This window comes from Vanacampus margaritifer, chromosome 19 (genome assembly GCF_051991255.1).
Source record: "Vanacampus margaritifer isolate UIUO_Vmar chromosome 19, RoL_Vmar_1.0, whole genome shotgun sequence".
Lineage (NCBI taxonomy): Eukaryota > Metazoa > Chordata > Actinopteri > Syngnathiformes > Syngnathidae > Vanacampus > Vanacampus margaritifer.
The window spans coordinates 5,289,561-5,301,992 of record NC_135450.1 but is presented as its reverse complement, the minus strand read 5'-3'; the positions used below and the strand labels follow the sequence as shown (position 1 = coordinate 5,301,992).

Genomic DNA, 12,432 nt, shown 5'->3' with positions numbered 1-12,432 from the left:
ACGGTGTATTTGTAACAGCCCTCCGCTTTATTGAAATACATCGGAGTCAGGTTAATATGAGTTGTCCACATAAATGTGGCAGCCAGTTCAATACATTTTGTTTTGACCTTACACCTTAAATATTTTTGTGCAAAAAGAATCTACATCACCTGTAGTGGGTTATCCTCAGTAAAACGCCCAAACCGTAAAAAAAAAAAAAAAAAATGCAAATTCAAGGGAAAACAACAAACCAAAAAAACAAATGATTACATCTATAACATGCAAAACTGTACAAATTATTACAAAGCAATCCTAGAAAAAAACCAGAGTGTATTATGATATGAAAGAGCAAAATATAGAAGGTATTTTAGATAAGACCTCACTGAAATGCAAAGGCAATTGATTTTTTTTCCTCTCTCCACAGCAGCCCTAAAAACCCTTTTTTTTTTTTTTTATCCACTCCTACCATAAAATCATCATATTGCTTCCAACCGTTTCCTGAGTTAGTCCATCTTCTCATCGGGATCATTTTATTCATCTGTACAACAATGGCCAATAAAAGGTCCTCCTGGCTCTGAGATAATACATTCTACATGCCACGAGCTCAGGAGGTGCTTTCAATCCGAATCAAATTGGCTTCGTTAGTAACTCAACTAAAAAGATAATGCACACGTGTGGAATAGTGTTTTGAAAAAAACTGAATGAAGAGGAATGACCACAATGTATTTTTTGGTTTCCCTGACAACCACACTTACAAAGTGACACAATAGCATATTAGAAGCACACTGTAGTGTTGTGAATATTTGAGTTTAATATTCACATGGTAATGTCACGTTTGAGGATACTTTGCATCCGCCAGAACAAGAAACAAAATTAAAAATCAAAACAGTCAGAGCTATGAAAAGCAGATTGGATTGTGAGTGGGAGGCCAAAAGGAGCTGCAGGTTTTTAAACAATAAGTTCCCTCACTTTTGACATTCTTTGTTTTTTTTACCACTTTTTTTTGTCCATCTCATAATCGAGCATATGATCCAAACAAACATTGTTCAATACAAGCCAAGGTTATGCTAAAAGTCCCCATGTTGCCCTCCGCCATTTTGTTTTTGGTTACCACACGCACATTCCAAGGCATTTCACTGCGTTACATCCCCTCAGTGCGTATGCGTGTTCATACACATTTTCACTCAAATGCAAACACAATTATAGGGGCGTCATAAAAATAAGAAAATCGAAACTCAATTAAACAAAATAAAAGTTTTAAAACGGATTCCGTGTGAATAAAAGCCCAAATCACTTGAGAATAAAAGAAGGAAAATAAAAGTAAATAGTATTTCCTTATCATATATTACTCTCTACTTTGAACCTATGTACATTATTGTGGTGGTTGGGCTAAGTAGACCCCTTTGCTGAAGATGAGCGATGACATCATCGGCATTATTTTGGAAGGAAAACGGATCATAAAGTCATCGCACGTAGTGGCAAGTTTAGTGTTAGCAAAGTTTGCAGCTTGGTTGGGGAGAAAAGTAATGAGGAAGGGGAGAGGGGGGCTTTTCGGGCCATCACGCAAAATGAATGCTTCTACTCTAAGATTGATAAATAAATTAAAATATTGTCCCCTAAAACCCAAAAGGCTCCTATGTACAAATACAAATCTTTTTTTTCTTTCTTTCTGTCTTTGCATGTGAACGAGGCATGGAGGGGCGTGTCAGTTGATGCTGAAAAGGAGGGTGCGTTTGATTCGGACACCACGTCACACCCCATAAACAACTGTGGAAGGGGGGAGGGTGTTGGGCAGAGAGATACAGTTGTGTGGGGAGTCGTGTGCTGTCACTGGGCTGGTGCGGGCGCCGTCGGTCGGGCCGGGTCGGCTCATGTGTCCCAGCCCATGCGGTCAGTGCTCTCCAAGGACAACGATTTGGTCTTGTGAGGCGAGGCCGGGCTGGGGGGGCTGCTGAAGGTGGAGCTGTTGGAGGCCGTCGAGTGGCGGGGGGAGTCAGAGTCCTGCAAAAGAAAAAAAAAGAAAAAATATAAGATTGTTTTTGTTCTTTTGGATCCTCTCTGTTGCCGTGGTAACCGTATGGACATGGAAGAACATGATGGCAGAAAATGGAGAATAAATTGGCCCCCCCCCAAAAAACTAATAATGACAGCCTGTGTCATTGAGTAGCATCCATTGTACTTGACACACCTGCCTCGCTAAGGTCCCAACAGTTGAGCGCGCACGTCAGAGCACAAACATGAGGACCAAAACTGCCAAATTAAAAACTAAATAAATGAATAAAAGTGAAAATAAAAATATCATTCAAAAAAAATAAAATAAATAAATAATTATATGGATATATATATATATAAAACAAGTTTAAAAAAAATAAAATCTAAATAAATATATAAATAGAATTAACTATCAATCAATAAGTAAAAACGCTCTGTTCTGACATTTATTCATTTCATGCTGCAGGTCGACATGTTATTCAAATGAGGGGGCGGCCCTAAGCGTGTTTTAGCTTTTTGCAAACTGCGAGTGAGCGGGTCGGAGAACAAGGAAGTCTCGCCGCCTTGCATTGAGAGCTCAAGCGAGACTTCCTTGTTCGCCGACCCGCTCACTCGACCATTGAAAGGCAGTTTGCATTGGCGGAGTCCAACCCAAGACACGCTTAGGACCGGCCCCTCATTTGAATAACATTTCTACCTAACAGAGCGTCTGCAGCATTAAATAAATAAATGTGAGAGCATAGCGTTTTTATTTATTGATTGATATTTCATTCTATTTATAGATTTATTTTTGTGTTTCCACATTTATTTTTAGAGCGTTTTTATTTATTGATTGATATTTCATTCTATTTTTATATATATATTTTTAAATCTTGTTATATATATATATATATATATATATATATATATATATAATTTTCCATTTAGATTTATTTTTGTATTTATTTTTTGAATGATATTTTTATATCTGTTTTTATTTTGACTTTCATTCATTTATTTATTTAGTCATCTTTGGTCCTCCATAAAAACCAAGCGTGAAGACAATCAACAATCGTTAGTGACCACAAAACAAAGATATCAAGTTCCACACTTGAATTCAACTGAAAATTGGCTGTGCACCCAACTGTGCTAAATAATCAAATAAAGATTGACCAAGGCTTCAATAACATATCAATTCAATATCTATGGACTTGACTGTATGTTCAACTGGAATGCTTGTACGCTCCAAGTGGTTTTAAGACGGTGATTCCTAACCACTGTGCTTGAAATTCCTTAGAAAAAACATTACTAATGCAGACAAATAACATCTTAAATCATCTATCGACACAAGTAGACAAAGTTGTTGGTATCCCTCTGTTAAAAAAAAGAAAAGGAAAAAAGGGGGCGGGGGGGAAGAAAGAAAATCCCACAGTGGTCGCAGATTTAACTTGAATCTGACATAAGTACCAATAATAAAAAAAAAAAAAAAAAACTAGGGCCCTTGTAACCCTAGCCACATTGGGGTCCTGGCGCATAAAACAAAAACCCTCCAAAATATTGATCGTTTTGCCAGTCCTGATTGTGGGGGACAAATTACAAAGTAAAATCAAAATGGCGGACTTCCAGTTAGGTTTAGCTAGTTGCTAGCCTATGGCTCCAAAAGACTTTTGTATGTCTTGGTCAGATACATTTACCTCCCAATTTTCACTTATCTAATCACAATCACTAATGTATTGATTTTCATGGCAAAGTGTCATGTGTTTCCACTCAAAACAGCATCTTTGTAAAGAGCAGAAAAATTAGAAGACGATCAGGTAAATTGTGTAGGAGTAGTTTGTTGAAAGGCCAAAAACGGTAACAAATTCCAAAGTATATGAAAAATGTTGGACTTCCGGTTAGGTTTTAGCAGACGGCTGCAAATGACTTTTTTTTTCCGTGCTAAGTTGAGTTTGGGACCTTGCAGTGGTCACGAAAATGAACCAATACAATTTTGAATTTGGGCAAATTGCAATCCTTTTCCTCGGCCATGAAGTCCACTTTGGCTCAAAGGATGATGGATTTCAGATGGAGTTCAACATTAATTTCTTTGGAGGAGGTTCTGAGCTCTTTTGTTGCCGAATGATCCTTCTCTTTAATCTGTCATCAATTTTCCTTTTGTGGCAATCTCGTGGTTCTTAATTTTCGGACAAAAATGTCACGGGAACCTCAAGATGCTTGGAGATGGTCTTACAGCCTTTAACTTCAACATCCTAGACTTGAATTTTCTTTCTAATCTCATGAAACAATTTTCTCCTTCCCGTCCTAACAGCACAATGACTACTTAACTCATTCAACCCCCCCCACCAAAAACGTATTAATACGTTTTTGATACTGCCCAAATATATATTTATACGCCTTTTTATGTTTTTTTTATGCTAGAGTATACAGAAGGCTTTGATGCAACCTCTCAACTGCAAAAAAACAGTTGAAGAAATAGAAGTTATTACACAAACGACCAGCAGGTGGCAGCATAGCAAGAGAGATCAACCAGGGCCATGTTGGAAAAAAATTACTCATTTACTCATGATGAAACTTATATTTTAATGCTAATTGCTACAAAACGTAAACTGAAAGAAGAGACTTGAATCTTTCTTTTGGTAGGTTCCATGTTTTTATAGCAATAGAATACGATATTCTGTGGGCCTTGCAAAATCAGTCAAAATCCAGTAAAACAGCCGGGAGCAAAGGGGGTTGCTTCAGTAAAAATGGCCGCGAGTGAATGAGTTAAATTAGGCCAACTTACTGATTCCAAGACACCTGTGATGCTCACCATCATTTTTGTCCAGGGCTCTTTCATGATTATTTTTTTTAATAACTCTGCTGAAGCACAAGTCAAAAGCAATGTCTAAATTTCATTTGTTAATTTTGATGGAATTTTTTAATTCTTATCTTTTTTTTGTCAGATTAAAGTTCTTCTTTTTTATGAACAGGCGCATTTTTTGAGAAATGTTTGTCTACGTTGTTTGGCTCAATAAAGTTTTGCAAACACTGTCCCGTTAGAGTCCTAAGAGCGCTACCCAAACAAAGTGCACAAACATGGTTAAAGGCAGACAAGAAGGTGCACTGCACCGATTGGCTGAGTGGAAGCAGACATGCTGCGTGATTGGCTGAGTGGGCAGCAAAAGCGATCAAGGGGATGCGAGCGTCAAGCTAAAATGTTGTGGTGAACGATGTGACGAGGCATCATTCCCGGGATGTCCACATGTGGCTAAACACAAACCCAATCCCGGTGGTATGCATGGAACACACACAGTCTCACACACAGGCGCGAGCGCGCACGCACACACGCCTTGTCGGCTGCTCTGGCTTGTGTGTCGGGTGCAGGTCGTTGCAGTTGTTGACATTACCTTCATTTTACTAAGCAAGGTCCTTAAAGCCCTTTTCAGATCGGGGGTCTTCTCCGACGGCGAAACTGCCTGCCACTGCAGAGGAGAGTTCAGACTCAGCGCCGCACCCACAGACAGCATGCTGAGGCGGGGATGAGGGTGTGTGAGAGGCGAGAAATGGGGCAAAAATGGGATAGGGCGGCGTCTGGTGGCCATAACGAGGAGGAGGAGGAGGAATGGGGTGGGCTTGTTTAGATGGGGGTCAGAGGTCACCCATAACCAAACAACTACAGTGCTTCCTGTTCAACGCTACGCGGTCATGAAATGGACTTTCCTTTCACACAACAGGAAGTGAGAATGTAGGCTAAAACCCAGCCAATGGAACACCACAGGGCGAGGGGGCGGGGATGGGGGGTATCAAGATCAGCTGCAAGTATGACATCAGAGGGGGCCGACCAATCAGCAGGTTGGAACAGGAGGATGAGCTAAAGCGCCTGCTGGGATGTTGGTGGGTGGATGGGGGAATGAGCAACAACTATGATCACATGCAAACACTTGACTATTTCCCATGACGTGATGTGCACTGACCTCTCTGTCAAACTGCGACAGGGGAGCGTCCCCGCAGTCCATGCCGCCGCCCGAGGACAGGGAGCTCTCCGAGGGCGAGGTCATGGCTTGCCGCTTGGAGCTGTAGCTTCCGCCCGACAGCTCGCGACGAAGGGCGCTGCCGTTCTGGGAGGACGAGCCTGTGACGACATCAAGTCAGAACTTGAGGAAACGGCGGAGCAAGGCGGGGTGGGGATGACGTCGGCCACTCACGTATGCCCAGTCCGCTGCTGGCGCTCATGGAGCGGCCCGGCTCCGCCTTGTTCTTGGTGATGGAGGGGATGCTGACCGAACCGCTGAAGCCTGCGCGGCTCTCTTGGATGCGCACATTCTAAATTAAGCACACATATGCATTAAAAATCTATTATACTCGATCTAGATTTGAATTGTGCTCAATCACATGCAGCCCCACCAGTCTAAATATAGTATTCTGGTTAATATAATCCCAGGGGGCGGCCATTTTGCCACATGCTGTCGACTGAAGATGACATCACAGTTGCTCAGGTAACAACCAATCACAGCTCACTTTCAGGAAATAGGTGAGCTGTGATTGGTTGTTGCCTGAGCAACTGTGCTGCCATCTACAGTCGACAGCAAGTGGCAAAATGGCCGCCCCCTAAGAAGGATAAAAATGGTTGGATTTTGCTTTATAACTCAAATTCCACACATGTAATATTAATCAGAATTTCATGTTTATACTCGTGAGGTTACATATAACATATTGTCAAGGCGGCCATTTTGCCACTTCTGTCAACTGAAAATGGCATCACAGTCGCTCAACGCTCAGGTAACGACCAATCACAGCTCTGCTTGCAAATGCCACGACCAAACTCGTGATTGGTCATTACCTGAGCTCTGAGCAACTGTCATCGTCAGTGAACAGCACGTGGCAAAATGGCCGCCTCCAAAGATGGATAAAAATGGGTTAATTTTGCTTCTTCATTTATATTCCACAAATGCAATAATCATCTGAATGTCATGGTTAGACTAGTGGGGGTGCGTAGAACACAATTCCACTTTAATATATATCCAATACAGTTAACAATTAAAAAAAGAAAATGTTAAACATTCCATTTTAGTTCACACTTGTATGGAATATCTCAAGAAAAGGAAGTTCTACTTAGCTTCCACTGTAAATTAGGTGTTTGCATAGCATCGTGTGACGACACAAGTTTAAATACCATGGGCAGGTCCTTGAGGATCTGGATCCCGTCCCCAGGTCCCATGTGAGCAACATGGTTGAAGTTTGTGGGGTTGGAGATCAGCTTGTTCCTCATCTCTGGATCCCGCAGCATCTCTCTGCAGTCACAACAACAAATTTTCCGTGATGTCAAAACTCATTGAAGATCATATACATTATTTAGTGCAGTGGTTCTAAACCTTTTTTCAGTGATGTACCATCCTGTCAAATATTTTTTTCAGCCTAACCAGTGAAAAACATTTAACCAGTTTGGTGGGGGTCAGTGGAGTGCTTTGCCATAGTTGTCTGATTTATTAAACTTTGGTACATCATTTGGTCTCTCTCTTGAACTATTTGGAAAACAAAAATTATTAGCACCATTAAGTGTCTTCCTTTAGGATCATAATAAAAAAGTTCTAAAAAAGAAATCAATTAACTTAATGTTAAATAACATTTTCAAATGATTGACATGATATGATAGATGGCATATGACAGTTTGGATTGAACAATTCTGGTTTGAGAACATTGTGTTTTTAGGACAATAAAATTGAATAGCCTACTGACTATAACATTCATTATTTAATAATTATTATTTTTAAAGGATTTTTGCATGGATGCCGCTCTTTTTTTTTTTTTCAAATTTTGCGTACCCCCTGTGTAGCCTTCACGTACCCCCATTTGAGAACCACTGATTCAGTATTCCAAATATAATATTTATTTAAATAGAAGAGAATGTTCATCCATGTGTGTACCTCCTCTGCTGAAGTCGTTCTTCCTCAGGCACCCTGAAGGAGAAGCGTCTCTTATTGTTCATGCTGCGTACCATCTGCTTCCTGCTGTTGTCTGACGTCTCCGGGACGACCAGCTCGTCGCCCTCTGTAAGATCACAACAAAGCCACGGGCATGTTTACATCAGTGGCTACAAAACAGTTCTCACACACACACACACACACACACACACAATGATGCCTCAAACACATCTGGTGCTAAAAGAACATGCAGACTACAGCAAATCTGTAACAACACTCATGTGAAATGAACACAAGGCAGATGAGTAGTTTTACAACTGATCCTTTTCATGTCAGATGAATGAGCTAAAATTGCACATCTTACCAGCTGTTTTGTTTCTAAAGTAGATGAGGCGCACTGTTTCCAACCCCAACAAGTTGAGGGAGCCATCAACATTCAAAGGTCGCACCTGTAGTCACACACACGAACAACAATTAATGGAACGTCATCATTTTCCAATCTTTTGTTTGAGCCAAGTCCAAGCACTTTTCCATTTGCGTGATGGTGCAATTTCCAATTTCCGCCACAAGAGGGAGACAAATGTTGGATTTTCACTAAAGGTCCAAGTGCCCACTTTTGAACATATTTTTTTCATTTACAGCCATAAAGCCATCCATAAATCGAAAATGTGTCACTTAAATTTTGCACAGTATAGCCACAGACCTTTTTTAGTGGGATAGTCTGAATCCATTCCATGGTGTTGACATCAAACACATCAACTGCATTCTCACTGTACACTGACAGGTAAGGGGCATTGTAGCCTGAAGGGGAGGGGGAAATTGTTATTAGTTACACATTTCTGTTAAGGTCACATCAACTTAACTTGAACACTTACAGGCGCCATTTGGCACAGCAGGCCACATGAGTTCCTGCTGGCGTGACCTGCGACCTTGAGAATCCACGTACACGCCGATGGCACTGAAGCACAGCAACAACTCCTTGCTAGAGATCTCCACAGCACAAAGGGCATCCAGGTTCTGCTGAGGGATAAATGCCAGTGTGTGATCTTCAGGATGGAGCAGGCTGACTGGAGAAACGTCGCCGTGGACACTATGGAGGCCATCAGAGGAGGTTGTTAGTCACAATCAGATGTAGCAAATCCAGGTCCAGAAAGTAAAAACCCTGCCACAGTTTGGCTTTAGCCCCTGGTGCTAGCTAGCTCCCTAGCAGGTAAACGGGCACCATGGGTGCTAGCTAACTAGCGAGCTAGCTCCCTAGCAGGTAAATGAGCACCATGGGAGCTAGCTAACTAGCACCATCTGGTCAATTAATCAAAATAAGGAGTGCAAAGCTAATCAAGTACCTATAGCGGGTGAAGCCAGACTGGTAGCCCACGTAGAGGCGCTCATTGAGCAGACCCATCCATTGGACAAGCCCTGGAGCCTGCAGCTCCCGCAGCCGACGGTGGCGGACTTTGCTCTTATTCACCTGAAGTGCAAAGAGGACATATTGGAGAAACAAAAACACAGCAAGAAGAGAGTGTCGTGTCAAATGTTGACAAACCTCATAACACATGATTTGCCTCTTCATGGCCACACAGAGACAAGTGAGTGAGCCGTTTCGGACGGGTCCTGAGACGATGGTCTGACAGCCTTTTGTCTCGGCGAGCTTGTAGGAGTCGATCTCGCGGCCATCCAGGGCCTGCGAGGGGAACAGTCGCACGTGGCGGTTCCTTCCAGAGATGACGGCCAGAAGCTGCTCCTGTGGGATCAGGTCGATGTGGTGCACCTTCTTATTGTCGCCCACCCGAATAATTTCTGAGGATGGATGCAGGGTTAGAAGGGTTATAGAGATTGACAAAGGTTGTTAATAAACAATGTATTTTGTCAAGTAGTGGATCTTACCATCTTTGGTGACGTGGATGACAAAGAGGCCTTCTTCGTTGCCCAGAGCGACACGCTCATGATCTGAGGGCAACACAGAAACATTTCTCTCGTGCAAATGCTGGTTCTAACCTGATTGGCTGTCCATGAATCCAGCACGGGGCCAACACAGGTCATAATGGTTCTGAATTCTCACCAATGATCGCAGCAGACTGTGTCGTCTTGATGAGCGGAAGCGTGCTGTCGTAAGCCTCCTTGGGGACGTAGACGAAGCGCTCCTTCAGCTTGTTCTTCTTCAGGATGCGATGGAGCTCATTGAGAAGACCCACCCACTTGTTTCTCTCCTGGTCACTGTCGGCTAGAATCAAGATGGATGGCTTGTGGCTGCTGGAGGGGGAGAGCTGAGACGCTGTTACCTGTACAAAAGACAGGGAAATACAGTTAACATGGGGAATTAATGAGGCTTCTATCCCCTTTATTTTTTTACTCTTGATGCGTGATGAGGGCAATTAGTTCTACCATAATCATTATCGATGTTGGCTCTGTTCTCCAGAGCCATATCCTCTTATTAGGAAATATGAAGTAATTTCCCTTGAGCTATGAAATGATCCGTTAATCTGATATGGATGACTGGAGCTTTGTTGCAATACAAACAGTGTAAAGAGGAATACAGATGAGCAGAACCCACTCTGAATATGCAGGGGATGTCTTTGCGGCTGGCGTGAATGACATCAGAGGCCAAAACGGAGCTGACTGAAAACTCTTCGTCCCTGGGTGAAAACAAAGCAAGGAAAGACAAGGTCAAACATGCAAAAGGATGTGCACTTAAATCATATTTACGATCTAGCAATCTGTGTTATTTGAAAAACTATTTGATGGTTCCAGTTCCTTGTGGGACGATCCGATTCATCTCTCAAACTTTTAAACAAGATTTAGTATTTTAAACAAGATATATCATCTTTAAAATAGGGCTGTCAGGCGATTACATTTTTTAATCATAATTAATCACGACTTCAATAGTTAACTCATGATTAATCGCAAATGTTATATTTGTTCTAAATGTACAAGAAAATGTAAAATCAAAGTTTTCATACTCTTGCTAGCATAAAAGTTAATTTTTTTTTAAACTAATAGAAATATGGCTGCATCTTTTGGTCATTAATACAGCAATTTCATAATAATTCATATATTGAATTAAAATTCTAAAGATGTACTGTACTGTAAAAAACAAAAAAACGAGTGTGATATTGATTTGTGTTGTCATTGTTCTGCCAGTACCAGCTCAGTGCATTTTTCTTTTTATAAGAGCTAGCTAATCTTTAACATGAAGTAACTTGGGAAATTCTGCACTTTTTTTTATGTGGACGTGTCTGCTGCATTGTGACTGGAATTCCCCAAATACAGACTTTCTAAGTAAGGGGAGGTCATTCATCGTGGGTTAAAAAAAAAAAAGAGGGGTGTTATAGGAACTTTAAATTAAGTCAAAATTAACGCGCTAATTTTGACACCCTTACTTTAAAATAAAGTTGATAGGACACTGGCCTGTGTCTTATTGGTAGAAATAGTGCCCCCTTTATTACCATAAAAAGCTCATATCACTGATTTAGGGGCCTATAATATTAGTGGATGAACCTCGGACATTAGCACAAGCATCAATGTTAGCATTACATTTCAGAGGGGTGCACAGTGCTTGTAAAAGCTTTACTGCACACTAAAATGATCAGACAAGATTTATTTTGTGACATGCCATCTTTTGTTAAGTGTTCCCCACAGTGCCTGTGACCAGCAGTACACGTTCTTACCTCATATCTATGACTTGGCTCACAATAACACTCGGTTGTGTTGTCTTTCCTTCGCCTAGCTCATAAAGAAACAGTTTGAAGTCGCACACCACTGCCATCGCCCTCTGCCAGCCTTTCTTCACCCCTGTTGGTTTAGGCACCTATAACCCATAAAGAATGTTATTGTAATGTTGACGTAAAATAACTTTGACTATAAATAATTAATTACAAGCTCACTTACCCTTACATGCCCTTCATATGCAGTACCAATGCCCTTCTGAGGGTCAATCCCGAGTGGTCCTTTGGTCTGATCTTGCGGAACGGGACATACTGCTGGAGCCTTGTCAGCACATGTTACATGGCAGGAGAAGTTGCACACTGGGCGAGGAGACAGCAGGAGAGATGTTAGGGGCTTGAGGCAGCAAGTTGGAGTTTGGGTCGGCCCGTCAATTTGTAAAGCTCTTACCTTCACAGGTGCAACCTTGGCGTATGAGTCCCACCATGAGGGAAGTGCACTGGTTACATTTAGTGGGGGTGCTGAATGACTTCACTACAAACTGATGTGCTTTGGGCTTTAAAAAAAAAATCAGAAGAGAAGGATGAGATGGAATGCAGTTTAATTGTAATCAACACTAGAGAAAAATGGCTGACCTTAGGGGAGGAGCGACCAATACTGCCATATCCTCCTGAGCGCATAGTGGGCGTCTGGATTGCACAAGGAGAATGATCTATCAACTGCAGAATCGAGGACATGGAAACAAAGCAATATCAAAAGTGAGGAGGAGCGTGTTAAGTTAGTAGGGCTGGGTATCGATTCTAATTTCCTCAATTCAATTTCGATTCACAAAAGTTCAGTTTGATTAGATTTTTCCTGATTCGATTCACTTCAATCCAATATTGATTAATTATGGAACATCAATTCTTCTTAAATCTCAAGG

General features: G+C 41.6%; 1 protein-coding gene across 11 annotated transcripts in view; it reads right to left on the bottom strand.

Annotated features, from left to right (window-relative positions):
• Nucleotides 1-4: 4 nt before the first annotated feature.
• cdc42bpab (CDC42 binding protein kinase alpha (DMPK-like) b) overlaps nucleotides 5-12,432 on the bottom strand; it is a 73,623-nt gene continuing 61,195 nt past the window's right edge. For 5 of the 11 annotated variants that reach the window (XM_077552005.1, XM_077552007.1, XM_077552009.1 and 2 more), the window contains 18 exons: nucleotides 12,146-12,229; nucleotides 11,961-12,066; nucleotides 11,736-11,872; nucleotides 11,516-11,655; nucleotides 10,402-10,483; nucleotides 9,910-10,129; nucleotides 9,735-9,797; nucleotides 9,394-9,647; nucleotides 9,194-9,318; nucleotides 8,726-8,940; nucleotides 8,554-8,651; nucleotides 8,215-8,299; nucleotides 7,854-7,977; nucleotides 7,103-7,220; nucleotides 6,135-6,252; nucleotides 5,904-6,061; nucleotides 5,337-5,411; nucleotides 5-1,980 (listed from right to left, as the gene is read on the bottom strand). In XM_077552005.1, coding sequence (XP_077408131.1) covers nucleotides 1,849-1,980; nucleotides 5,337-5,411; nucleotides 5,904-6,061; nucleotides 6,135-6,252; nucleotides 7,103-7,220; nucleotides 7,854-7,977; nucleotides 8,215-8,299; nucleotides 8,554-8,651; nucleotides 8,726-8,940; nucleotides 9,194-9,318; nucleotides 9,394-9,647; nucleotides 9,735-9,797; nucleotides 9,910-10,129; nucleotides 10,402-10,483; nucleotides 11,516-11,655; nucleotides 11,736-11,872; nucleotides 11,961-12,066; nucleotides 12,146-12,229 — 2,334 coding nt within the window. In that variant the 3' untranslated portion in view covers nucleotides 5-1,848. The other 6 variants (XM_077552008.1, XM_077552016.1, XM_077552017.1 and 3 more) reach the window with 3 other exon arrangements.